At 50.9% G+C, this 23,668-nt stretch overlaps 2 protein-coding genes across 2 annotated transcripts; one reads left to right on the forward strand and one right to left on the reverse strand.

The window, feature by feature from the left end:
- Positions 1 to 1,039: 1,039 nt before the first annotated feature.
- Positions 1,040 to 7,726, reverse strand: EIF4A3 (eukaryotic translation initiation factor 4A3). Its single transcript, XM_059468052.1, has 12 exons — positions 7,502 to 7,726; positions 7,262 to 7,334; positions 6,440 to 6,506; positions 5,522 to 5,584; positions 4,956 to 5,088; positions 4,187 to 4,267; positions 3,746 to 3,887; positions 2,806 to 2,944; positions 2,232 to 2,347; positions 1,556 to 1,663; positions 1,343 to 1,470; positions 1,040 to 1,235 (listed from the first exon to the last, which is right to left on the reverse strand). Exons 1-12 carry the CDS (start codon positions 7,665 to 7,667, stop codon positions 1,219 to 1,221), a joined length of 1,233 nt encoding a protein of 410 aa, XP_059324035.1. The 5' UTR covers positions 7,668 to 7,726; the 3' UTR covers positions 1,040 to 1,218.
- A 566-nt stretch (positions 7,727 to 8,292) lies between these two features.
- On the forward strand, positions 8,293 to 23,644 carry LOC132070488 (ninein-like protein). The gene is made up of 13 exons (XM_059467249.1): positions 8,293 to 8,455; positions 9,354 to 9,523; positions 9,953 to 10,136; positions 10,367 to 10,501; positions 10,579 to 10,716; positions 10,920 to 11,058; positions 12,120 to 12,230; positions 12,797 to 13,082; positions 15,431 to 15,498; positions 20,615 to 20,866; positions 21,874 to 22,086; positions 22,699 to 22,815; positions 22,905 to 23,644. The coding sequence occupies exons 4-13, from the start codon at positions 10,434 to 10,436 to the stop codon at positions 23,091 to 23,093; spliced, it is 1,581 nt and encodes a 526-aa protein (XP_059323232.1). The 5' UTR covers positions 8,293 to 8,455; positions 9,354 to 9,523; positions 9,953 to 10,136; positions 10,367 to 10,433; the 3' UTR covers positions 23,094 to 23,644.
- Positions 23,645 to 23,668: the final 24 nt, after the last annotated feature.

A 23,668-nucleotide genomic window follows, 5' to 3' on the forward strand; every position in this document is an offset into this window, starting at 1 on the left:
TTGGTGCTGTTGTCCCAGTGCTGAAGACTGACCTGGAAGGATGGCGTGAGCACATTCCCTGTGTGTGCCCAGTGGGAATGCTGGCTCGGCCTTGCTGCTGTGAGGACATGAAGCTGTAGTGGCCTCACCTCCATGGGCAACCCCTTACAATCAGTACTCCTAGTAGAACAAGCTTAGCATTTCTCACCCTCTGTGTACTGGTAAGAACATCAGGTTGGTGCACGGAGTGGGTTCCTCAGGGAAATGAGGAGTTTCACAGGGCTTTAAAGGAGGTGGCAGCTGCCTTCTCTACCTGGACTATTCCACTGCTACTCAGGAAAGGAGTTCTGAGCGCTGATCCAACTCTGTGCAAACTGTGGTGTACTCAGGCCTTGCTTGCCCTGTCCTTCCTGAGCATGCAAAAAGCTGAATTTAGGAGGAAAAGCAGAGAGCAGAAGATGGTAACTGACCTGTGGCAAACTCCTGCCTCACAGCGGGACACGGCAGAGTGAGGTATGAAAGCTACATGGAAAATCCTACAGCTGGCAAAGTACAGCATTGTGCCAGAGACAGACACAGGAGCAGAGGTGACAGGGCAGATGTAACAAGGTACAGCAGCAGAAAGAGGTGGAGATGGTGACAAGACAGGATACTTGTTCCTTCTGTTCTGGAGTGTGTGCCCAAGTTCCTTGGGATAGGAAATCCCCATCTGGAGCACTACATGTGGTGATTTCTGGCTCCAGAAAGACTTGACCAGCAGGAAATTTCTGGCTATCTCCTAACTTAAGTTTCCTACCGCAGACTAGGGCCAGGCCACAGATTTTTCCTGTAGATGTCTGATCCCTGAAGGTTAAGTTAAGGAAACTAAAAGTACATCAGGTGGCGTGGCACAACAATAACAAAAGGGCAGAGAACAGGAAGCCCTGTGTTCTATGGACCCAGATATGGGCAGTGTCCAGTGTTTTGTTTCATTATGCCAGCCAAGTACAGCAGTATCTCAAAACACCCTGCCTGTTACTGTGCTGGGTTCAAGTAATTAAATACAGTAATTAATTACAGGTTATGGCAAAACTTCCTTTTTTAATTGAAAAACACGGGTGGGAGTACAGACAATATTTACACAAGTTCTCAAGTGCAGCTCAACTCAAGAACATATGACAAATACGATAAAAGGATGTGGGTCCAAAAGAGAATTATGGAGGGTACCAAAAGGTACAACTTCCTGCTAACCACGGACCTTCAGATCAGATCAGCAACTGAAAAAGAGAAAAGGCAAGGATTAGAAGCATTAACTGAGTGTGTGACTCACAGCCCAGCACTGCTGCCCCAGGCTGCCCCCAGAGGAAGGGCCAGCAGCACGCACCGTTCATGGGCATCTCGTCGATCTGGGTGGAGTAGTACTGCTCGATGTCCCGCAGGATGCGGATGTCGTCGTTCTTCACAAAGTTGATGGCGACGCCTTTCCGGCCGTACCTGCCCGAGCGGCCGATCCTGCAGAGGCACGAGGGAAGAGGGAATGGAGCCACTGTGGGAGACTTCCCCCAGCCCCAGGGGCCCGAGGGAAGCCCCAGCCTACCTGTGTATGTAGAGCTCTCTGTTGTTGGGCAGGTCGTAGTTAATGATCAGCGACACCTGAGGCACATCCAGGCCTCGAGCCCAAACGTCTGTGGAAATGAGAACTCGGCTGCAAAGAGAAGGGCACAGTCAGGACTTTTCTGGGAGCCCCCAGTCTGCAGCACAGAGCATCCCCTCTTTTCTGGGAACCCCCAGGCTCCAGCACAGAGCATCCCCTCTTTTCTGGGAATCCCCCAGGCTCCAGCACAGAGCATCCCCTGCTATTCCATGCTCCCCCCTGCCCACAGCACACCAGCAGTATCCACACTTCTGCTGCATGGAAAGCTGTCCCTTGCACTAGCAGCAAACTACAGCCAAGACAGGACCAACACAGCTTGGATCTTTCAGAAGGAATAATGTTCCCAAGTGTTTAAAATACCGAGGATGCAGCACAAACATTTCTCCTTGAATTTTAAATGCAGCAACTTCCAACGTCTTCAGCAAAATAGAACAGACTAATTCTACACCCAGAGGTATGAGTTTCCCTCCTTGGAAAATGGTAAGCTCTCAACCCCTTCCACACCAGAGGAGATCAGAGTTCTCCTCAATCTGAGCTAACAAAGCCTTGAGACAGAGGCATTAGGGTTTCCCTGCCCCGAGGCAGCACTGATCTAAGCAATGCTACTTGGGGCATTTACCTTGCGCCAGATCTGAACTCTTTCATGATGGACTCTCTCTCCTTCTGGGGCATGTCCCCATGCATGGAGGAAACGGTGAAGTTGGCTTCCCTCATCTTCTCTGTGAGCCAGTCGACCTGTGAACACAGCCTGGGTTAGCTCCTTGCTCAGACAGCCAAGCACAGCAGCTGAGCTCCAGAATGTTTGCTGATAGGCTGCTGTGGACTGAGAGACACCTCCACAAGCATTCTGAGACTAAGGGAAGTAAATAATCCTTACAAAGCATCAGCTGAGTGATACAGGGCTCCACAAGCCCTGAGAGGAAAGGAATTAGGAGCATTTATTCAGGAATTGTGGGTTTGCTCCAGGAATTATAAGCAGTTAGATTGAGCACATTCTTACTTTTCTAAAAAGGCAATTCCTGTCCGCTATCTCAGGTCTGCCCCTGTTGCTTTAAGTTAGGCACATCCCCAAGGTTTAATCTCTGGTCCTACTGAACTATTTCCAAATGGGGGAGCAACCAGACCTCTTAACTAATCCAGCATTGTTGGAGTCACCCTCAGGAAGCACCAAGCCCCTGTGATGGCCCCTGTACCTTTCTCTTGGTGTTACAGAAGATGACAGCCTGGGTGATGGTCAGCGTGTCGTAGAGATCACACAAGGTATCAAACTTCCACTCTTCCCTCTCCACAGCCACGAAAAACTGCTTGATTCCTTCGAGGGTCAACTCATCACTGCAAGGAAGAGCACCACAAGCAGTTAGAGGGGCTGGGTGTGCTTCACCAGAGACCACCCTCTGCCCCATGTGCTGGGGGCTGCTGGGTCCAGATGGAATCCAAGTAGTTCTAGAAAGTCCTGGGAAAACTCAGCTTTAAGAAGAGCCCTGAATGTGACCTGTTCAGCAGAGACTGGAAGTGCTCTGCTCCAGCCAGCCAGCTCCAAAGGGGAACACTTCTGTTCTCATCATTTTTACATTCCAGCTTTTTGACAAGAGAGACTGAAGAAAGTCTCAAGAAGCTCGAGTGTACTGAATGGGGCAGTCTAAGAGCTCAGGCAAGAGGGAGGCTCCTCCCAGGTCCCAGTGCACAAGGATCTATGACACCACCCAGATGTAAACTGTGCCTCCGAGAACACCCAGGATCAGTTGCCTAAAGGGGGTTTTTGCCTGCTGTGTAACAGGAAATTTTAACAGGAAGCCTAAAGAAATCCTCCAGGGAAGCCCAGGAATTGGATAAGTGTGAAGGATAGATTTCCATGAGGAGAGACTGCTATCCATGGGGAGAGTGAGGGGACTCATTCCCTTAGGGATGAGAGAATGTCCTGTGCTGAGCAGTAGCACACAGAAGTGGACAAGGACAAAGTCAGGGAGATAAGCCAGCCCCTGCTGGGAAACAGGACACGAGCATAACTGTGGACACTCAGGAATGATGAGAAGGAACACAGAGACTCCCTGAACATTTAAATCAGTGATACTGTGAACTGCCCAGGGCTGCACCAGCTCAGAGTCCCTGCTCTCTCCAAGGAAACTCACTGACCGTTTCACCAGGATGCGGATGGGGTCTGTCATGAACTTGTTGGTCATCTCCAAGATTTCATGTGGCAAAGTGGCGCTGATCAGAACCACCTGTGTGGCTGGAGGCAGGTATCTGTACACATCATAAATCTGCTCCTTGAAGCCTGCAGTGCAAGTCAAGCCACACACAACAGTTAGCACATCCTCTCCCAAATCTCCTCCTCTTCCACAATCTGATCTGGAATTCAGAACTGGGTCTATACTATGAGATTAACATAAATGTGTGAATTGGTAACATCAGACAAGGCTCATTGTATACCTTAACCAGCCTATACCTAACTGTAACAGTCTAACTTTTTAAACTTTAACATTTAACTTTTTATAAGTGGGTCTGCCAGCTGGGACACCCTACAATCTCAAAGAAGCAAGAAAAAAGGAAGTAGAAGGGAGACAAATGTTTTACCTTTATTAAGCATTTCATCTGCTTCATCCAAAACCAGCATTTTGATGGCACGAGTTCTCAGACTTCTGCGACGAATCATATCTGTAAGATTTCACTTTGTGAGATGAGAATGCTCTGAAGGCAAGTGAGCCCCAGCACTGTCAGGGCATTTTGGTGGAGGAAGGACAGATGTGAGAAACACAAAATGCCAGGTGAACTTGATGTCAACAGAATCCACAAATCCTGTTTGAGAGTCAGCCCAGCTCAGCAGCTGCTAAGTTTTAGTGGATTTTTTTTCACTTGTGGGGACCAGTTCATGTTCTCCCAGTGACAGGAGGAGCTTGTTTAAGTGCTGTGTGTTCGTCAGACAGCCAGAAGATGGGAGCCTGACGGCCAACACTGCCCCTGTGGTAACTGCATGAGCAGTAAATGCTAAACTCTTCATGCAGCAGAACCAGAAGGTACCAGCTGCGAGTGCACCTGATTTAACAAAGATGGAGCAACCACCGGGACACAGAAAACGTGGGCCTAATTCTGAGCCCGTTCATCAGGCCTGGCTCCTATCCCCTTGAAGATTCAGGGACTGTAATACTTTCTCCTTTTTCCAAAGCCACCACATAAAGAGTCACCTCAACAATGGAAAGCAAAGCATAAACAGAGAGAACGCAAATACCATCACCACTGATTTCCCCCAGTCTTTCCCAGGCACACGAGCACTAAGTTGTTACCTTGTTACACTTCCTCTCAAGGTTACATTGCCAGTGTTACAATAAACGCCAGGATTCCTTACCAAACACCCTGCCAGGAGTGCCAGCCACCACGTGCTGCCCATAATCCAGCTTGCGGATGTCCTCGCCCACGTTGGTGCCCCCGATGCAGGCGTGGCACTGCACGTTCATGTAGTCTCCCAGGGCGAGAAGGCCCTGTTGGGGACAAGGGAAGGGATTCACTGCCCCAGCTCTGCCCAGGCTGCCTTTGCCAGGAGAGGCAGGTCTGTGCAGCCACGCTGTGGGCTTTTCTAAGAGATGTCAGCACAAGGATTTTTTAATGTCTGTTACCCAAACCTCCATAACAGCAGGCCTTAAAACACTAGGATCCCTGTGTCCTCAGGGATCACAACTGCTTTAGACGGGCTGGCCTTAAAAACTCAAGGCTCTGCAAAACCTCAGCCTGCCAAGCAATGAATATAATGCCAAGGGGCAAACAGCCCTATATCAAATAATACTTTTTATTTCCCTCAGGAACAGAAGAAAAAGTGGAAGCTGTGTTTGTTTGCTTTGAGCTCTGCTAGAGAATGCCCAGAGCACGGCCCCAGGCCTTGCAAGGTTCCCCAGACAAGGAGTGCAGTGCTCCTACCTTCTGGATCTGCACAGCCAGCTCCCGAGTCGGCGCCAGGATCAGGGCTTGGGTCTCACGGACCTGGTTAGAGCAGGGAATCACAGGGATTAACCACAGGCACAGCCAGGCATGCAAGAGGTGATGGAGATCACAGAACAAAGCTGTGAAATGCCACAGCTGAAGGATTTAGCACAGAATTTTGGGCTAAAAAAAGAGAAAAAGGTGTGTACATTTCTTGCTAAATAGAACCAAATTTCAAGTCCTTCAGTTCTGTGTGTTTGGCTCAGATAAACACCTTGCATTGCTCAAGGACTCAAAGACAAAGTTTTGAAGTATCACCATTAAAAGTATTATGAGCACTTTACAGAAATAAATCAAAAGCTGTCCTTTCCACTTAGAACATGCAACCTTAATTTTTATGTCCCCAGACATATGAGTAACAATCCCAGCCCACTGAGAACCACCCTTTTATTCAACTGCATCTGCACATCCAATTATACCCCAAAACTGCTGGATGGACACAATGCCCCTGAGCAGAACAAGGCAAACAGCTGTCAGTCAAAAACCCAGCTTGGATTCTGTGCAATGAATCGGATCACCTATCACCAGATGGGCTGATGATGCTATTGGGACTGTCTGGAGACAATTCTGCTTGCTGAGAGATTAACTTAGCCCTAACAGGTGAAAGAGGTCAGCTGTTAAAGACAACTTTATCATTACAAGACATCAGCTGAACTTATTTTACCAGACTGACTTTAACAGTTAAATTGTTACAGAGTCTGGTGAAGTTCTCAGTCAGAATTCTGTCTGAGGTTCACTACCCATAATGAAAAGATTTCAAAGTAAAACTTCATTTATTCACTCTTAACACATTTCCATGATGAAGACCAGTGATTTAGTAAAAATTATTTTTAGCACGTGCTGCTCTGAGATTACCTGTATATCCAGGCATTGCAGAACAGATATGGAGAACGTTGCTGTCTTCCCTGTTCCCGACTGTGACCTGAGAAACAGATGTTTGGTGAATACTCTGCATGTCTGGACAAACAGCACAGGCAATTCAACACATTCCACCCCTCTGTGCAAAGAACTCAACAGTGCCAACAAAGGTTTGTTATGATCAGAGCCTGATCTGCTGTCAGGCAGCTCTGAGAGCTGCAGTATCAGGGACAGAACACTCCAGAGTCCCCAGCTCTGGCACCTTCACTCCTTATCAGACCAGCATTTTCACTTTCTGCCATCTGCCACACGTACACGTTTTTCATGTAAATGACAGATAAACCAATGCAGTTTGCAAGGCCAGTGACTTGCACTGGTGACCAAGAAAGGATTTCTTCAGTGGGATGCATATCCTTCTTTGTCTCTAAGACATATTTAGGTTAGTTTACAGTAACTAAACCTAACAAACTTCTGGCATTAACTGGCAGAGGATCACAACAAGTTAGGCAATTTCACTGTTTGCTTGTCACACCATAAAACCACAGAGTAGTTTGAATTGGAAGGGAATTAGACAACATCCAGCTCCATCTCCCACCCTGCCATGGAAGGGACACCTCCCACCTCTGCATGGCCCAGAGCCCCATCCAGCCTGGCCTGGAGCACTTCCAGGGATGGGACACCCACAGCTGCTCTGGCCAACCGGTCCCCGTGTCCCGCCAATTTCAGGTCATTCCCCACACCCTGCCAGGCACCAGCCCAGGCCGATCCCGCTTCCAGCCTCAAGGCAGGGAACGTGCCCGACATTCCCCCTGCACTCACTGGGCGATCACGTCCCTGCCCTTGATGATCTGCTTGATGGCTCGCTGCTGGATGGCCGACGGCTTCTCGAACCCTGCGGGGCCAAGAGACACCGTCAGGCCAGGCCGGGCCGCAGGGCGCAGGCGCGGCCGGCCGCACATCCGGGCCCCGCCGCGGCCCCCGCACCGCTCCGAGCCCTCAGCCCGAGCCCGGCCCGCGCCCCCGGCCCCGCGGCCCTTCCCCTCCGGCCCCGCCGCCCACCGTAGGCGTAGATGCCGCGCAGCAGGTCCTCCCGCAGGCCCATGGTGTCGAAGGTGGGCGTCACGTCCACCTCCTCGCTGGTCTCGAACTCCACCTTGGTCATGTCCTCCTCCTTCATGAGGCGCTTCCGCGCCGAGCCGCCCGCTGACCCCGCGGACCCCGCCATGGCCGCGCCGCCGCCGCCGCTGCCGCACAACGCCCGCCGCGCGCGCCCCGCTCCGCCACTGCGCCTGCGCGGGGGGCGGGCCGGGAGCGGCGTGGCGCGCGTGCGCCTGCGCGGGGCGTGCGCGTGAGGCCACGGGGCGCGCGCGCGGGAGCACGGGACGGGCGGGGCTTGGAAGGGCCCTGAGGGGATCGGCCCGGATGGGTCTGGAGTGTCCCCAGAGAGGGGGAACCTGTGACCGTCCTTCCCTGGGCAGCCCGCTCCAGTGCCCTGCCACGCTCAGTGCAGAGAAGTTGTTCCTCGTGCTGAGGTGGAACTTCGTGTTTTAGTTTATGGCCACTGCTCCTTGTCCTGCCGCTGGGCGCCACTGTAAAGAGCCTGGCACCATCCTCTTGGCACCTGCCTGTGGGATATTTGTATGTATTGACGAGATCCCCGCTCAGTCCTCTCCTCTCCAGAGTAAGCAAGTCCAGCCCCCTCAGCCTCTCCTCAGTCCCGTCATCACCTCATCGCCCTCCGCTGGAGCCTCTCCAGGAGCTCCTTGTCTTTCCTGCCCTGAGGAGCCCACAACTGGGTATAGCACTGCGGAAAGAGCTGAGTAAAAAGGCGGCATCAGCTCCCTCCGCCTCCTGCCGCTGCTCCTCCCGATTCACCCGGGAAATGCATCCAGGGCGCCGGACGGGATGTGCGCGCGGCCTGCGCATGCGCGGGGTGTCAGGGCCGAACGGAGCCGGGCCGAGCCGATGCTGCAGTGCCTCCGTCCCCGCGGATGCACAACCCCGTTTCCCACGGTATGTCAGTGTCTCTTAAGCAGCCAAGACTCAGCACCTCCATGGGATGAGGTTTGTAAGAAGGATCCTGGTTGATGGCCTTGATCTGCAGCTCCGTGAGGGGATTTCCACTAAGCTTGGGCAAGGAGCAATTATGTCCTTGCCAGTCTCCTACACAGGACAGTTCCTTTGTGTTTGATGTTTTAAAAGGATGCTGTAGGGAATCCAGACGCGAGTCCAGACATCACACCCTTAGAAAGGTTACTCTATCCATTTCCCCATGCCGCCCCAACAAAGCAAAAAAAACCCTACCCCAACAAAAAAAAAAAAAAAAAAACAAAAAAAAAAAACAAAAAAGCCACCCCAACAAAAACGAAAATAAAACAAAAACAACAACAAAAAAACCCAACAAACAAAAAACCCCCAAAAAATCCCAAAAAAAAACCAGAAAAAGGAGGCTGAACATCAGGGTTTACTGAGAATAATTCAGACCAAGATACTTCTTTTCACAATCTTTCGTGGTGATTCCATAGGATTCAGTCAGGCATCTGAGGGTGGTGATCTGAGGGAGGGTTCTTCACTTGCAGGACAGTTTTTAGATGTGATCTGTAGTGCAGCCACTGCATGGTGGCTGAAAGGCTCCCTTGGGAGCTCCCTGAGTGGGAGCAATCCCTGCCTAGGTGGTGTGGGATTGTAATGCAGAACAACAGGGGGCTGTTGAGCCTGGTCTTTTTATGGGAGGGAGAGGGATGCACAACCTAGGAGAGGAAAAACATCACCCCAGTTCTAATGCTGGTCTCAGAAGTGCTGATGTCTCTGCACCTCACATGTGACACAGACTGCCCTCTTTTTAGTGCATGGACAAGCTTCATCCATGGGTTTTTTTTTTGTTTGATGTAAAATACTTCTTTCTCCTTAGAGCATTCAGTTCCAAGGACTGGCAAGGCATTTGCTTTTGAAGTAACACCACGTGAATGTGCTAAGGTGGAAGTGAATCTCTGCTTGCCTTGACAGCCAGGACACCTCAATCCAGGATCTTGAGAAAAAAAAAAAGAAACAAGAATCGTTCTTTTGGCTTCAGACTTTGAGGTAACAGCTCTCTGAAGACAGGCTTCTTCCAAACCTGCTAAAAAATTGGTGCTTTTGGAAATGTTCTGAATTCTGTATCAGCTTTCTGGGCTCTGCTCTTTGGTCAAATAAAATGTTGGCCGTCAATCCCCATTTGACAGTTTTCACAAGGCCCTGTAAGTGATACAGTTTTCAGTGCTGGTGTTTCTGTGGGCTCTGGGTGTTGATGGGTCAGCAGGGAGACCAAACTGAATGGTCTGTGCCTGCAGACCTGTTCTTGTGGCTGCCATGAGGGCAGCTCAGGACATCTCCCTCCTGGCAGCCTGGGGTTGTTTCTAAAATGTTCCTCAGTATTGATCTGGTCTCTGAAGTTTCCCTTTGATATTGAAAACCATCAGTTTTCTTCTGCCAGTTTGGCCCCACTGACTTATTCCTGCTGTTTTTCTTCAGCATCAGAGGGGAGCGCTCAGGGATTCAGCCTGTCCTTCTGGCCAAGCTGCCTGGGCCCACATCACCTCTCCAGCCTCAGCAAAGACACTGGATTTGCCAAGCCTCAACTTGTCACTGCCACCTGAGCCCTGGAAGAGCTCAGAGGAGATCCTCAGGGTCCCTGGTTCTGCCTGGATCGGTGCTGGTGGGTGAAGTGAGCAGCTGCCCATGGTGGGAGGAGCACTTGCAGCCAGGTTCAGGATGGGTTTGGTCACCCCAGGGCTGGGGTAATGTGGGGGTGGATGTGATAGAGGCTTATCTGAGATGGGGGGACATCCCTGAAAGACTGGAGGGTGGGCACATGGTGTGACAACAGGAATGCTGTTGGAGCTGTTAGAAGAGGGAGGAGGTGATCTCACTCTGCTGTTCTTGCAGAGGAGGACCAGCAGCACGGAGCAGCAGGTGAGCCTGGCAGGGCTGCCTGCAGCTTGGGACAGCACTCATGGTGCCCAGGAGCGGCCTCCAGCCTGCAGCTGGCACCTCCTACAGCTACAAACTGCAGTGCCTCTGGTAAGGGCTCTGCTCCCTGTGAGGGCCCTCTGTGGGTGCCTCTGGGGTGCCTCATGCCCTGCTCGCTGTGTCTGCAGGAGCCAGGTGAGGCACATCGCCAGGGAGAGGGACAAGGCAAGGCTCAGTTTGCAGAGGGCAGAGAGACACTGCCTGCAGCTGGGCAGGGAGCTGGATCAGCAGTACATCACTCTTGAGCACACCCAGAGCAAGCTCAGGTAGGAGGGGTTCTTTTGGTGGGGTGCAGAAAATGTGCTCACACATCCCTTTTGAATCTCCCCCTTGTTTTGCCAATGTGGCAGTGGCAGGAAAGCCCTTGAAGACCCCTCTCCACCCCTATGATCTCAGCATCCTTCCAACAAAGCTCTCATCTCCAGGATCATGCTCTATCTGTCCCAACCATGTTGCTTTTTTCCCCCAGGAATTTTCAAGCAGAAATAGAGGCAAAAGAGCTGCTTTTGCAGCAAGCAGTGAGTCACCAGGCAAAGCTGGAGGCTGCTACACAGCTCCTGCAGGGCAAAGAGGCCAACCTGCAAGGGAGACTGAACCATGTGATGAATGTAAGTACAACTGCCTTGGATGAAACACCTTCGCTCTTTCAGAGGTGGCAAAGCAGAGGTGGTGACAAATATAGATGGTTCACTTTGCTCTTGTTGGGAAGAACAGTAATTTTATGGAGAAGAATCATCAGCCACATCCATCCAGTTGTATTAAAGACAGAACTTGTTACCTTGCCATGCCATCACTAAACTGCTGTGTTGTCTGTTGGCAGTGGTTTGGCCCTTGGTAACACCTGCAAACACAATGGCCAAAGCTGAAATTGTGCCAGGGGCCATGTCAAAGGCAGAGATGTGTCTGCATGCCTGGGATTACCCCAGCTCTGGTCAGTGTAGAAGTGCAGATGGAGATAGCTCAGGACTTGCTGCCTTTGTTAACTGTGAGGGAACAATTTTGGGGAGCAGAGGTGGAGCTGATCCTGTGGGGCTGTCTCGCTCTTACTGTGCAAAACCCATCCCTGTCCTTTGGAGAGATGAGCCCATGTGGAATCAGCAATGTGCTGTCCTGTTGTGGTTTAGGAATGATGTTCACAGTTTAGTTCTCCTACCAATACTCCCCAAACCACACTGCTGCTTGCTCACTCCCCACTTTTCAATGGCTGGAGAGGAGAATGGGAGGCACAAAAGGCAAAGACCTTGGCTTGAGATAAGAACAATTTACTGGAAACAGCAGTGAGATAAGAAACAATCAGTGACAGCAACAGTATTAACAAAAGTGTGCAAAAGAGAGTGTGATTTGCAAATGCTCATTGCAGGGCAGCCACATTTTCTCTGGAAGGCATCTCCTTCTCCCTGGAATTGAGAGAGAGTGCCTTCCCTCTGACCCCAATGAATGAGATGGTTCAGAATAACATCTGGGCTTTAGCCACATCCCCTCCTGGTTACTGCAAAAATCTGTCCTGGCTAAAACCAGGCCATGTCCAGGGTCTCCTGGGTGCTGTGCTGTGTTTGGCCTGCTGATGTGCCAGTTGTTGTACAGCTCCCTGCTGAGCACCTGTGGCTGATAAACCCTTCCTGCCATGTCAGGACCCACTGCAGCAGGGAAATCTCTATTTGATCTGCAGGAGAACACACAGCTACAAAACAAGGTCACAGAGATGGCTGAGAAACTGTCAGCCTCTGAGGAAATGGTGTTGGAGCTGCAAAAAGAACTCAACCACATTGTGAAGGATAAGGTAACCTTTCTCTGTTGCAGTCAAATAAGAACTTTTCAGGAATTCATTAAAAAATTGATCTTGCATATTTTGTGTCAGTTGCTACGGTCTCCCCCTGTGTGAGCTCTCCTGTGCTTTAATGGCAACCTGGAAGCTGGGAAAGAAAAAAAAAAGGTTATTTTTGAGGTTATTTTTATTTATATGAGGATATTTTCCAGTTGTAGAGAATTCTGCAAATCTGCAGTCTTCAAGGGAAAACTTACAGAGTTCGGTTTCCAGAGAAGTTTTATTTTTCACTAGTATTGAAGTAAAGGTCTTGTTTTAGTATCTTCCACTCCTAAAATGAATCTGGGGAAAGAAGTGAGTCTGTGATCTTGTTAGCCAGGAAAGCTTGCCTGTACTTTGGTGTCTCACATGTGGAGAAAATTGGTTTTCCTCCTTTTTCTGACCCATCCCACAGGTGATGGGCCCCTTAGGGAGCCTTCTGTTGAACGTATGGGTGTGCCCTGTGACCCCAGGGATTTAGCAGAGCTTTTGACTCTCCATTTGGAGCTGGTTTTCCTGAGGAGAAGTGTTTCTTTGTGCAGCTGGAGCAGGGGGAGCCCCAGAGCCCCGAGTTCCTGAAGCAGAGCGAGCGCTTTGCCGAGATTGTCCTGGAGTACGAGCGGCAGTGCCAGGTACGTGCGGGCAGCGCTGCCGTGTCACAGCGCTGCTCTCTGCAGCACATCCCTGGGCCATTGGGCCTGAGGGAGTGCAAGGAGGCAGACCTGGTCTTAGGGCAGAGGGATCCCTCTTACCTTGCTCAGAGTGCTGTCTCCTCACTCCTGAAGCCCTCATGGGTTGTTTGCCATGCAAGGATTTTGGCAGGAGAGAGTAGGGGTGGATCGTAAATTCCTTCCTGCTTGTAGCCATGGACTATTTTGTTAGGAAACCATGTACATCTGATGTTAAGGACAGACCCTGGGCTCTGTTGGATTTCTTCTTGAGCACAAGGAGAAAGCTGTTCTCCTAATTTGGAAACCATATTAACAGCTAAAGTCTTCTATCTTTTTGTTTTTCCTTTCCTTCTTGCCCCCACTTTAAAAAACCCTAAAAATCTTGTTGCTGCTGAACTCTGCTAGAGAGTCAAGGTAAGCCAGTCCAGATATCTGATGTGTGTAATTGGTGCTGTGTGTATTGTAACTCCTGCAGGGTTCTGTGCTCCTTCCCAGAGCTTGGGGCTTTCTGAGGCATGAGCACAAACTCTGTTTCCCTTCTCCCATTTTAAACGTGTGTCTCTTGCATTTTTAACTAGTGTATCTTTAGCTCATGCTGGGTGCTCAGTTGTTTGAGTCCCGTGCTTGTCACGTTGCCTGTTTGTTCCCAGGTGCTGTGTGTGGCTGGGGAGCACCCCTGAGCAGGGACAGGGACAGTCACATCCCCCCAGCTGAAATGCAGCTTTCAGTAAAGCCTTTCTGTGGATGCATCAGGCAGCCCTTCTCCAAGCTGCAATTAAAGGCAAACATTCTGAAGCACTATCCAGTGCAGCATTGCTCCAGGTGGCACCAGAGGGTTGAATACGCTCAGTGCTGCAATTTTTCCTCTCGTTGAGCAGCCCCAGAGTTGTCCATGAGAATGCTGATGGATGGAAAGGTTTGACCTTCAGGCTTCACTTGCCCCTGTGAAGGCACCCGCTGGGGTTTATCCTTTACCCTCATTGAATGCTCTCAGCCTCCCTTTCCTGCTTAGAATGGAGATGAAACAAACTGAGTTTGCATTTGTCTACATCTGGTCAGTAGTATTTGTTACCTGGAAGTGTCCTAGTTCATAGTCTCTCACAGCACATCAGTTTCCTGGAGGCAGGATATGGGATGGAATTGGATGTCTGCTCATAGTGAGCAGTCCAGAAGAAGGCAGGATGCCTTGTATGCTGTACAGGATAGAGGATGTGAAGTGAAGCAAACAGCTGCCCATCTCCAGACACTCCATGAAAGTGGCTCATCGCCCTGCTGTGGTGGCTCATTACCTGGTGTTCAGCTCTGGGACTCCCTGCTCATGGAGATGGGATAAACTCCTGTGCTGGCCTTGGGCTGTCTCTGGCACCAGCAGGACCTGCCTTGTGCTGTGCTTCCCATGGGATCAGCACCTTCTTCCCTTGCTTTATTCCTTCTGTAGCCTGGAAAAGTTCCCTCCCAGAGGCCTGTGGGCTTTGCTTCCCTGTGAATCCTGCTGGTTGCCTTCTCTGCATTGAGTAGTGCTTGTTGTCCCCTGTGCCCACAAGGGAGTCATGAGGATGTAAACACAAACCCCTGGGCCTGTGCTGAGACCATGATGTTTCTTCTGTGTTGGATTCTGCCAGTGGTTATTTAGGTCAGGAGGGTCTCAGGAGGCTTTCAGGAGGCCCAGCCTCCTGAGGTGTTGGCAAATCCCTGGTTTTGTGTTCTTTTGTGCTTTACAGTATGTAGTGATGGTGACCTCGGAAATCTGGGGTTATATTTCTTCTTTGGTTCCTCCAAATTCTCTAATGTGTTCCTTAGTTTGGGAAGGCTGTGCTGGGGCTGGGGGAGGCCCTGGCAGGAGCTTGGAGGAGCTCTGTGCTGTGTCCTGAGCAGTGTTTGTTCCAGGTGCTGCACGAGCAGAACGCAGCGCTGCGCAGGGAGCTGCAGGGGCTGCGCCTCCAGCTGCAGGAGAGCAGGGCTCAGGCAGGGCTGCCAACAGCAGGTAACGGGCAGGAGGGCTCAGTGCTCGTCCTCTCAGCAGTGACAAAGTTCCCTCTGCATCCAAGTCTGCATGGGAGTGTGGGGAGGCTCCTTGTGCCCGCACTACTGCTGCCAGTGCTGGTACTGGCTAGCCTTGGGAGGGAAGAAGGAGAGGATGGGTGGTGGGGAGGAGGGAGATGGAGGAGAAGAGGGTTTTGCAACTTCTGGCAGATTTTCAGTGCTGAATATGCTGAGGAAACAATGCAATAAGGAGGAAGTAGCCCCAAACTGTGGGTTGGAAAATTCAAGTTGAGCATTAGATAAAAGCTCCTGGCCAAGAGGGGTGATGCAGCCCTGGGTCCAGTTGCCACATAGATGGGGAATGTTCATCTTTTGGGGTTGTATGCAACCCCCCAAACCCCTTATGGACTGGATGAAGCTGCAGCCATCCTGCAGTCCTATCTTGTAGGCCTCCCCTCACAGGGCTCCTCTCTGCCATCACACCCCTCTCCAAGCCTTCTTGTTCCTACTTCTGTGTTCCAGAAATGTCACTCCCAGTGGAGCAGCTCCAAGAGCAGCTGCAGGACCTGAAGGTGCAGCTGGAAACCAAGGTGAGTGGGGTGGGGGGAGATGTCCTGACTGCTTGGTACCCACAGCTGCTACAGAGTGACTGATGAGACATCTGCTCCAGTAGGGTGGCTGGAGACAGAGTTCAGGCTGGGGACCAGGGTGGTGCCTCATCACTCTGTGGGGTTATTTCATGTGCTGCTCCACCTTGTCTTGCCTGGCGGGAGGGTTTGGAGCCTTTGCCTCATTGGCTGGCAAAAAATCCCTGTCACCTTGTGAAATGTTTGTGTGGGTCCTGTGAGGAGCCAGAGCTCACTCAGTGTTGTTGTCACAGTAAAAGCAGGGACAGGACCAAGAGGAGAAGCAGCCAGGTGTCTCCTGATGGTAGGGGCTGTATCAGAACCCTTGGCTTGCAGCACACTTCTAACCTGCTGCTCTGAGGTGACAGTGTGAGCCCAGCCTCCTCTTCAGACAGCTGTGAATGCTCATGGAACAGGCCTCAGTTCCACATTTACTCCTTTTGCTGCTGAACTGAGAGGTCAGTGATGCTTGCTGGGTTTTGTGTTGCAGCACTGCAAGAGAAAATCCTAAACTGTCCTGCAGGTGACAGAACAGTTAAAGGAGCACAAAGCTGCCTACAGATCTTCTGCCTGCTTTATAGTCCTGCCTTTGTGCACGTCAAATCCTGGAGTTTCTGGTGTTCACAGGGGAGTTGTGGGGAGCAGCAGCTTCTCACCAGCACATCCTGACCAGGAACCACTCTGCAGTGGAGGAGGGATATGAGGAGCAGTGGCAGATGATGCCCTGGCCTCTCCCCTCTCCTCTCTGGGGCTCCTTGCAGACAAGGAGAATGGGCAGAACTGTGCTGCTTGCTGGCAGCAGCTTGAGAGGAAAAGAATTGGGACCCACTGGATTCTGCTTGTTAGACACTGCTGCATGAGACTGATTGTTCAGCAGGGACCAGAACTGCCTGCAGAGAGTCCTCTGTTGAGTGGGACCAATAGATCAATGTGAATTGGAGCTATTGGAAGAGAGAAAAGCTCTCAGGAGCATGGTGCTAATATCCCAATCCTATCTCCTTCCAACAGATAAACTCTATTTCTTCCTCATAATAGTTTATGTGGAAAAACTGTGAGAGGGAGAGGAAGGACAGTGAGGAAAGTTTCAAGGCTGAGATGTGCCAGATGGAATACCAGAAAAGAGATGTTGAAGAAACAGTTGCAAAGTACTGGGCTATAATTAATGGGCTGAAAGAGCAACAATGGGAGCCTGGAGCTGGAGGAGAGGTTTGAGATGGAGCAGGCCAGGTGACAGCAGCACGCTGATGACATTTGCCACCCAGGGCAGCAGCTGGATGAGGACAGAGAAGAAATAAAGACAGAGCACAGGGACAGAGTGAGCCTGGGGTCTGGCACTGTTCTCTTTCTGGGGCTAAGGAGGAGATTAGGTGTGCATCTCCTGCTCATACCAGGGTCGGTTGGGCTGATTTTTCACAGGGCTGGAGAGCTGCTTAATTTGGAAGAAAACCTGGGCAGAATTGCAGGGCTGCAATTGTTTGAAGTGAGACATCTAACTCCCCTTACATGAGCGCTTTTATTTCAGGACTCTAAGTTTCCCTGCATGTTCTACAAGGCTGTGTTAGAGGCAGTGCCCAGCAAAGACTGTATCTTAAAATAGTGAGAGATATAAAAGAGCTTTCATTAGTGTTTTTTATTACCTCTTTCTTGGTCTTTCAGCAAACCTGCCTCTACTTACTAGATGATCACAACTTGCTATCTTAAAAGCAGTAAAAAATGTCCTAAATTTCTCCATATAGGTAAAAGGAACTGACTTGTGAAAGAAAGAGGTTGTCACTGAATAATTGTTTTATCTTCCCTTCCTCCTGCCTCTGCCCTGCTGTGTCTCCCTTTAGGATCAGTGTTTCCCCTTGGCAATATGCCAGCAGGGGATTTTGCTAGGTCATTGTCACTGTTTTAGGGCTGAGATGTGGGGTAGGTGAGGGAGAAGGGAGGGGATTTGGCTGAAGTCTGTGGTAGACCAGGGAAACAACCCCAAATAACAGGAATACAAGGCCTTTAAGCTGTTTTATCTCTGGTGAATGGCAGATGGGCTGACTGCAGTGGGGAGCTTCCAGAGTTGCTGGAAAAGATGGGATTGGCTGTGTGTCTTTGAGAAGTGCAAAAGGTGTGGGAACTTTCTGTGAAGTTTAACAAATTGCCTTCCCTTTGCAACACAGAAAACCCTTTGTATTGCATCTCCAGCAAATGTACATTCAGAGGCTGGCTGAGCATTTCAAGGTGTGATATCAAACCCAGGTCAGCAAAATGGTTTTTATCTTTAGGAAAGATGCAGAAGCTGAGCATAGCAAGAGCTGCCATGGAGTGAATGCCAGCATGAGGACAGCTGTAAGGCTTCATTGCAGCAGCACTGGTGTGAGAGGAGGTGATTTCCCAACAGTAAAGGCTCCAAGGTGAGGCCTTCAACAGCAGGGCACCCATGAGAGGCAGCAGTGGAAGCAGAAGAAAAAAACCCAAGTCTCTGTGGAAGCAGAGGCAGCTCAGGTTGTAAGAAAAGTTTAATGCCAAGATGTGAAAAATGGTGGCTGTTGGGTATGAAAAGATTAAAAAGGCACCAGGATGAAATGGGAGTAATGCAGAGACAGTGAAGCTGAGGGCTCTGCTGTTGGAAGGGACAAGGTGTCTGGAGAGCTGTCCTCTGGGGGAAAATGAGCTGATCCTCTAAGACTCAGGTGAGCAGGCAGACCAAAATCTTCTGTTGCAATTTCAGCACTGAAGGAACAGGGAAGAAATGAGCAATTGTATGATGGACACAGCAGTGCAAACAGTGCAGATGTTTGTGGTAACAAATGGCCTGTTCAGTCTAGCAGCTGGAGGCAAAGTGGAAAGCATTTGTCAGGGAGAAATGGAATCTTGATAGACAAGGGGATGTGCTTGGGAAGGAGGCAGAGTTAAATGCCATCAAAGAGCAGACATCTCAGGACATAGACCTGACCTGCAGGGCAAGAAGAGAAGGAAAAAAGCTCTGGGAGACAGAGATGTAACAGCATGGGATGAAACCTGGCATTCAGGCTGTCAATACAGAGCTGAAGAGGAACAGGTTGAAACTGGAGCTGATGCAGCTCAAAGATGTGATGCACTACTTAGAAAATGAACCCAGAGCTCAAGAGAGTGTCAGGTTTGAGTGCAAAGGTAGTTTGAAGATCTAACATGCTGCTGCAAAGAAAAAGCAGATGCTTTGTGAGACACAAGGCTGCTGAACACTGTAACAGCAACTGTGTTCTCTTGGATGTTCCAGCAGCAGCTTTGTTCTCCTGCTCTCATGAAGTGGGCTATGAACTAGGATACTTCCAATTAATAAATATGACTGAGCACATGTAGGCATAGCTATATTATGTCTTTTACTGACTGTGGGAGTGTGGTCAGGGAGCTGGGATGTGCTCCTGTGGCCATGGCTGACTGCACACTCACCTCCTCTGCCTTGGACATGGATGCTGGAGATGCCACAGGAAGCACAGCATGTGAATCCAATGTCAAATTCCCAAAAGCAGCTGCACTGAGGTGAGCAAACACCACATAGCCCATGGACTGGTCCTTGTGCTTCAAGGAGAGAGGAAGAACTTCCTCACACAGCTCCTCTGCATACCACAAACTGCAGTGCTGTCCTCCCTGCCAGGATGGATGGTATGTTATCCTGCACCTTTCCCTGAGGGATTTGGGTCCTGTATGGCTCTGGTGTTTGGCAGCAGTTGTTGGAAGAACTGTCCAACACGGGACTAAGCTTCATTCCCACATGTGCCAGTATTCATGGCCTCCTGGGAGACTGGCAGTACGCACAGAAGTGGAAGGACAATGAGACCACCTTGGATTTGGAGTCACAGCTTTGTGTCCAGCCCTGTGAAATCACAGAGGCCTCACAAACAAGCTGATTTCTCCAGACCTGGCTTTATTGCAGTTGAGGGGATATGGCCTCACCACCTGTCACCCTGTAATGAAGTCTTGGTGTGTCTGGATGAGTCAAATCACTTTGTATCCACAGGACTGCCAGATAATTTTAGCCAGTTGGAAGCTACATCAATTCAGTCTGATGCTCTTTGTCCTTTTTTCTCTTTATTTCCCTTCCCTTGGAGACCTGCTCCTTCTCTCCTCTTGTCTCTTGATGGTCCCCACATGTTTTGCCTGAGTTATGGGAAGGTTTTTTCTCAGTTTTCCTTAGTCCTTAGCTGTCATTTGAAACCAAATTGGAAAATATCAGGGAGCCAGCACAGAATGCCAGCCCCCAATGGGGCTTGTGCATGGTTTTCTCACTCTGCTGCCTCTCCTGTGCTGGCTGCTGGAGAACAGCTTGCTGAAGAGTTAACATGGGATGGATTTCTTCCTTAGGAAGCTTTAGCTAGGTACTGGAGTCACCCACTGAGCCATAAATCTGGGGAGAGACAGGTTTCTGGGGTGGATGATCCCAGTCTGCTAAACTGTCCCTCCCATTGTTCTTCATTCCTTGGATTTTAGGTCTCTGACAGCTTTGTAGGACTTTGGGCTGAGCAGAGTCACCTGCTGGGGCAGAGGCACCTGACTCACTCCTGCATCAATTCAGGGCCATACCTGTTTAGGCTTGGCTTTGCTTCCTCTTGCAGGCCAAACCCAGAGCCAGGCTGTCCTCTGGGGGGCTGTGCTTTGCTGCTCTCTGGTCTGAGGCTGATCCTATCCCTCTTCCCAGTAGGAAAAATGGGACTGAGTTGGGTAGAGAGAAGCTGGGGGAGATGGCTGAAATAGCAGTTAACAGCATTGGTAGGAAGCCATCAACCCCAACTGGCAGGCTCTTGGCTGAAGGATTTAGAAGGGCAAAAACTGCACAAGTTCATAGAGGAGAGCAAAAATGTTTGTTTCAAACATTCAAACCCAGTCTTCCTTTGAAGAACCAGCTTCATCTTATAACTTGTAAAGCAGTGAAAACTTGTGTGACATTGAAAGTCTTACAGAAGGGGAAAGTCTTTAATGACTTTCACTACTTTCACTCTTTCTCCCTGAGCTTCCTCTCACTCCCAGTCTCACACCCACATGGCTCAGTCTCTCCTTGTTGCCTGTGTTCCCACCCCAAGCCTCCTGTGCATGATTTGCTGTTTCTTTTCTCCATCTCTTCCAGAGTGATGAGGGCAAGGAGGAGCTCTCTCACCAGGATGTCAAGAGGCCTCAGCTGGGCTGTGAGCCCCCTGAGCACAAGCCTGGTGACAGTGCTGGCCCTGGCACTGCCCAGCTGCACAGCCAGAGCCCTCTGGAGGCTGAGTGGCTACGAGGGGCAGAGATTGCTGCCAGGCTGGAGCACCACCAGAGGCATGCAGCGTGCTGGATGGAGATGGAGCTGCTCCAACAGCAGCTCCAGGCCTCACAGGAAAAGGTGAGTGTCCTTCATTCAGTGGCAGGCTGCTGATGGACTCTGTGATGTTGGTTTTGTCCTGCCTGGGGCTGTGCTGGACACTCTCCTCAGAAGGGAGGGTGTCCAACTTACCAGGAAAAAGTCATCCTCTTCCTCTTTGGGGGACAAAGGATTCTCCCTCCTGCTCAGCTATGGCTGAATGCAGTTCAGGTGCAGCTGGGGGGAGGTCCCTGCTGGCTTGTCCTGTGATGCCCCCCTGTCCTTGTCCTGTGCAGGCTGGCTGCGCAGAGGGGAGGTGGCTCCCACAGGGTGCCAGGAGCTGGGGTTCCCCATGGCTCAGCTGACAGAGGAGCTGGAGCAGTGGCAGGATTGGGTAAGGGTTGGGAAGGGATGACAGCAGCCAGGCAGGGCTTGGTGAGGGATGGGAAATGGGGTGGTCACAGCAGAGTAAGGTGGATCACCAGGACAGAGGGAGGAAAGCCAATGTGAGAAACCTTCCAATGGGTTAATATTCCTCTCCTGCATTCTGCCCTGGGGACTGGCTTTCCACAGAACAGCTTACCCATGCCAGCCATCCCAAAGTAGGACCAGATCTGCTTCCCATTACCAGTTTTGCCCTTTGCTGGTGACAGGAAGCAGAGGACATGTACAGGACATTGAGTACATCACAGCTAGCCTGGGATGTATCCAAGAACCCAAGTCAGCAGCTCCCTCTGTCTCTTGCTCTTGTGGCCCTTGGTCCTGGGACTCCCTCCCAGAGAATCCTCCTGCTCCTCACTGCTCAGCAAGGGGAGCATCTCTCAGCAAGGGCTCTCTGTGTCTCTTCCTGCAGCTCTCAGTGCTCTCACTCCCTTGCTTTGCAGGCTGCCCAGTGAGCACCACTGCCATGGTGCTGCAGCTCTGCTGTGCCTGTGCTGGGGTGAGGGCTGAGGGCACTGTCTGACCTCTCCTCTCCCCCAAAACACAGCCTGGGCCTGTCCTGTTTGGGCTCAAAGCTGTAACCAGCTGTCAACCTTTCTGTGTTACAGCTTTTGGAAGCCAAAGCCAACCTGAGCCTGGCCCAGGCCCAGCACACTCTGCAGTTGCAGCAGGCCAAGGCTCAGATAAACAACATGGTGCCAAAGAAGCAGTTTGAGCAGCTGCAAAACACCCTGAGAGAGGAACAGTGCAAGACTCAGCAGCTCCAGGAAAGCCTCCAGCTGCAGGCTGAGCAGACATGCAGGCAGCTGGTCAGGATCCAGGTAAGAAGGGAATTGCAGGAGCTCAGTCAGGGGTACTGTGCAGGGAACACTGGAGGGCAGCTGTGATTGAAGGCACCAGAGGTTTGGGTGGAAGATGGTAGATATAAAGAACCACAAGGAAAATGCACTTAGCTTCAAATTCAGCTGCAACTTTAATTCTTCATGAATCCTCCAGTCACCAGCCTGCACTCAAATAGGTGGATTTATCTCCAGGGCACTAAGCAACCAGGTGTTGGGGTTTTGTGAGTTTGTGTCTGGGCAAAGACAGGACAAATTATAACCTAAGGAATGATAATGAGCAGGCACAAGGAGCCTTTGTCTCTCCCTGAGCTTTCCTGGATAGGGCTGGGAGAGGGGAGGCCAATGGCTTGTTTTTTATAGAAAATCTCTGCCTTGTCTTAAACTGGTTGGGTGCAGACCCAGGGAAGGTTGTACTGCTCCAAACATCTGTCCCACTGCTTTTTGCATCCTGCCCCTCTGATAAACCCCCTGCTCTGTCTAAGGAGCATGAGGCTCCATGAACAGGGCCTTGGGGAAATGTACAGTCCAGGGCTGCCAGAGGCCAGGACAGTGCTGGGACAACCCACACACAGACTTTCTTTCCCTCTGCAGGAGGAACATGAGCAGCTGCTGCAGGCAGCTGTGGAGCAGGCAGAGGGGCTGGAGCAGAGTCTGAGGAGTGCTGAAGCTGTGCTGGCAGAGAGGGCAGCTCAGCTCAGAGATGCCCAGGTGAGTGCAGAGGGGCTGGTGCTGTGTCCCTGCCCATCTGGTACCCCTGCATGGGATGCTGAACCTGAAGCCTCCTGTCCCTGCTTTAGGCCCAACTCTCCAGGAACAAACTGTTGATTGAAGAGCTCCGTGGAGAGAACAGGAGGTTTGTAATGGCCCTGCAGGCTGCTGAGCTGAAGCAGAAGAGCATGGAGGAGAAGAACCAGCTGTTGGAGGAACAAGCCTCAGCTCTGAAGCAGCTTATTGGAAAAATCACACCAGCATCTCTGAGTGGGTGATGGAACATCTGCCGTGGCAGCCCCTGCTCCTGGCTGGGGCTGGTCAGGTGCAGAACGGGAGATATGGCTGGGTTGGGAAATCAGCCTTGTCCTCTCTGGTCTTGCCAGGATTTTCCTGTGCAGAAAATAGCAGATGGGGAGCCTAGAGTCCTTTGAGGAAATTGGTCTTGTGGATAGCTGAATTTTCCAGCTGAAAGCAGCAGCCTTGGTGCCTTTCCCAGTGGCCGTGTGCTGTTATGTCATGTCTGTCTCAGGGCAGCTAGCTCACAGGATTTTCTTTGGCAGTTTAGTGGTGGTGCAGGTGCTCCCTCTCTGCAGAAGGCTGATGTTGGAGCCACAGTTACATCTCAAAAGCCAGGGCAGAAAGGCTTGCAGGACCCTGTGCTTGGTCACTCCTGAGCTGGGGCATTAAAAAATTTGTAATGTTACAGCACCTCCTGCTTTTCCCAGTCTGCTCTGTATTTCAGTCACCTTCCCCAACTGCTGCTGAACATTTATTGCCAACAGCTCCTCTTACAGCCTGAGCCTAGGATCCAAACCCAACCAGATTGTTGTCTCTGCAGTGAGCAGGACAG

The sequence above is a fragment of the Ammospiza nelsoni genome, chromosome 3 (genome assembly GCF_027579445.1).
Source record: "Ammospiza nelsoni isolate bAmmNel1 chromosome 3, bAmmNel1.pri, whole genome shotgun sequence".
NCBI classification, from domain to species: domain Eukaryota; kingdom Metazoa; phylum Chordata; class Aves; order Passeriformes; family Passerellidae; genus Ammospiza; species Ammospiza nelsoni.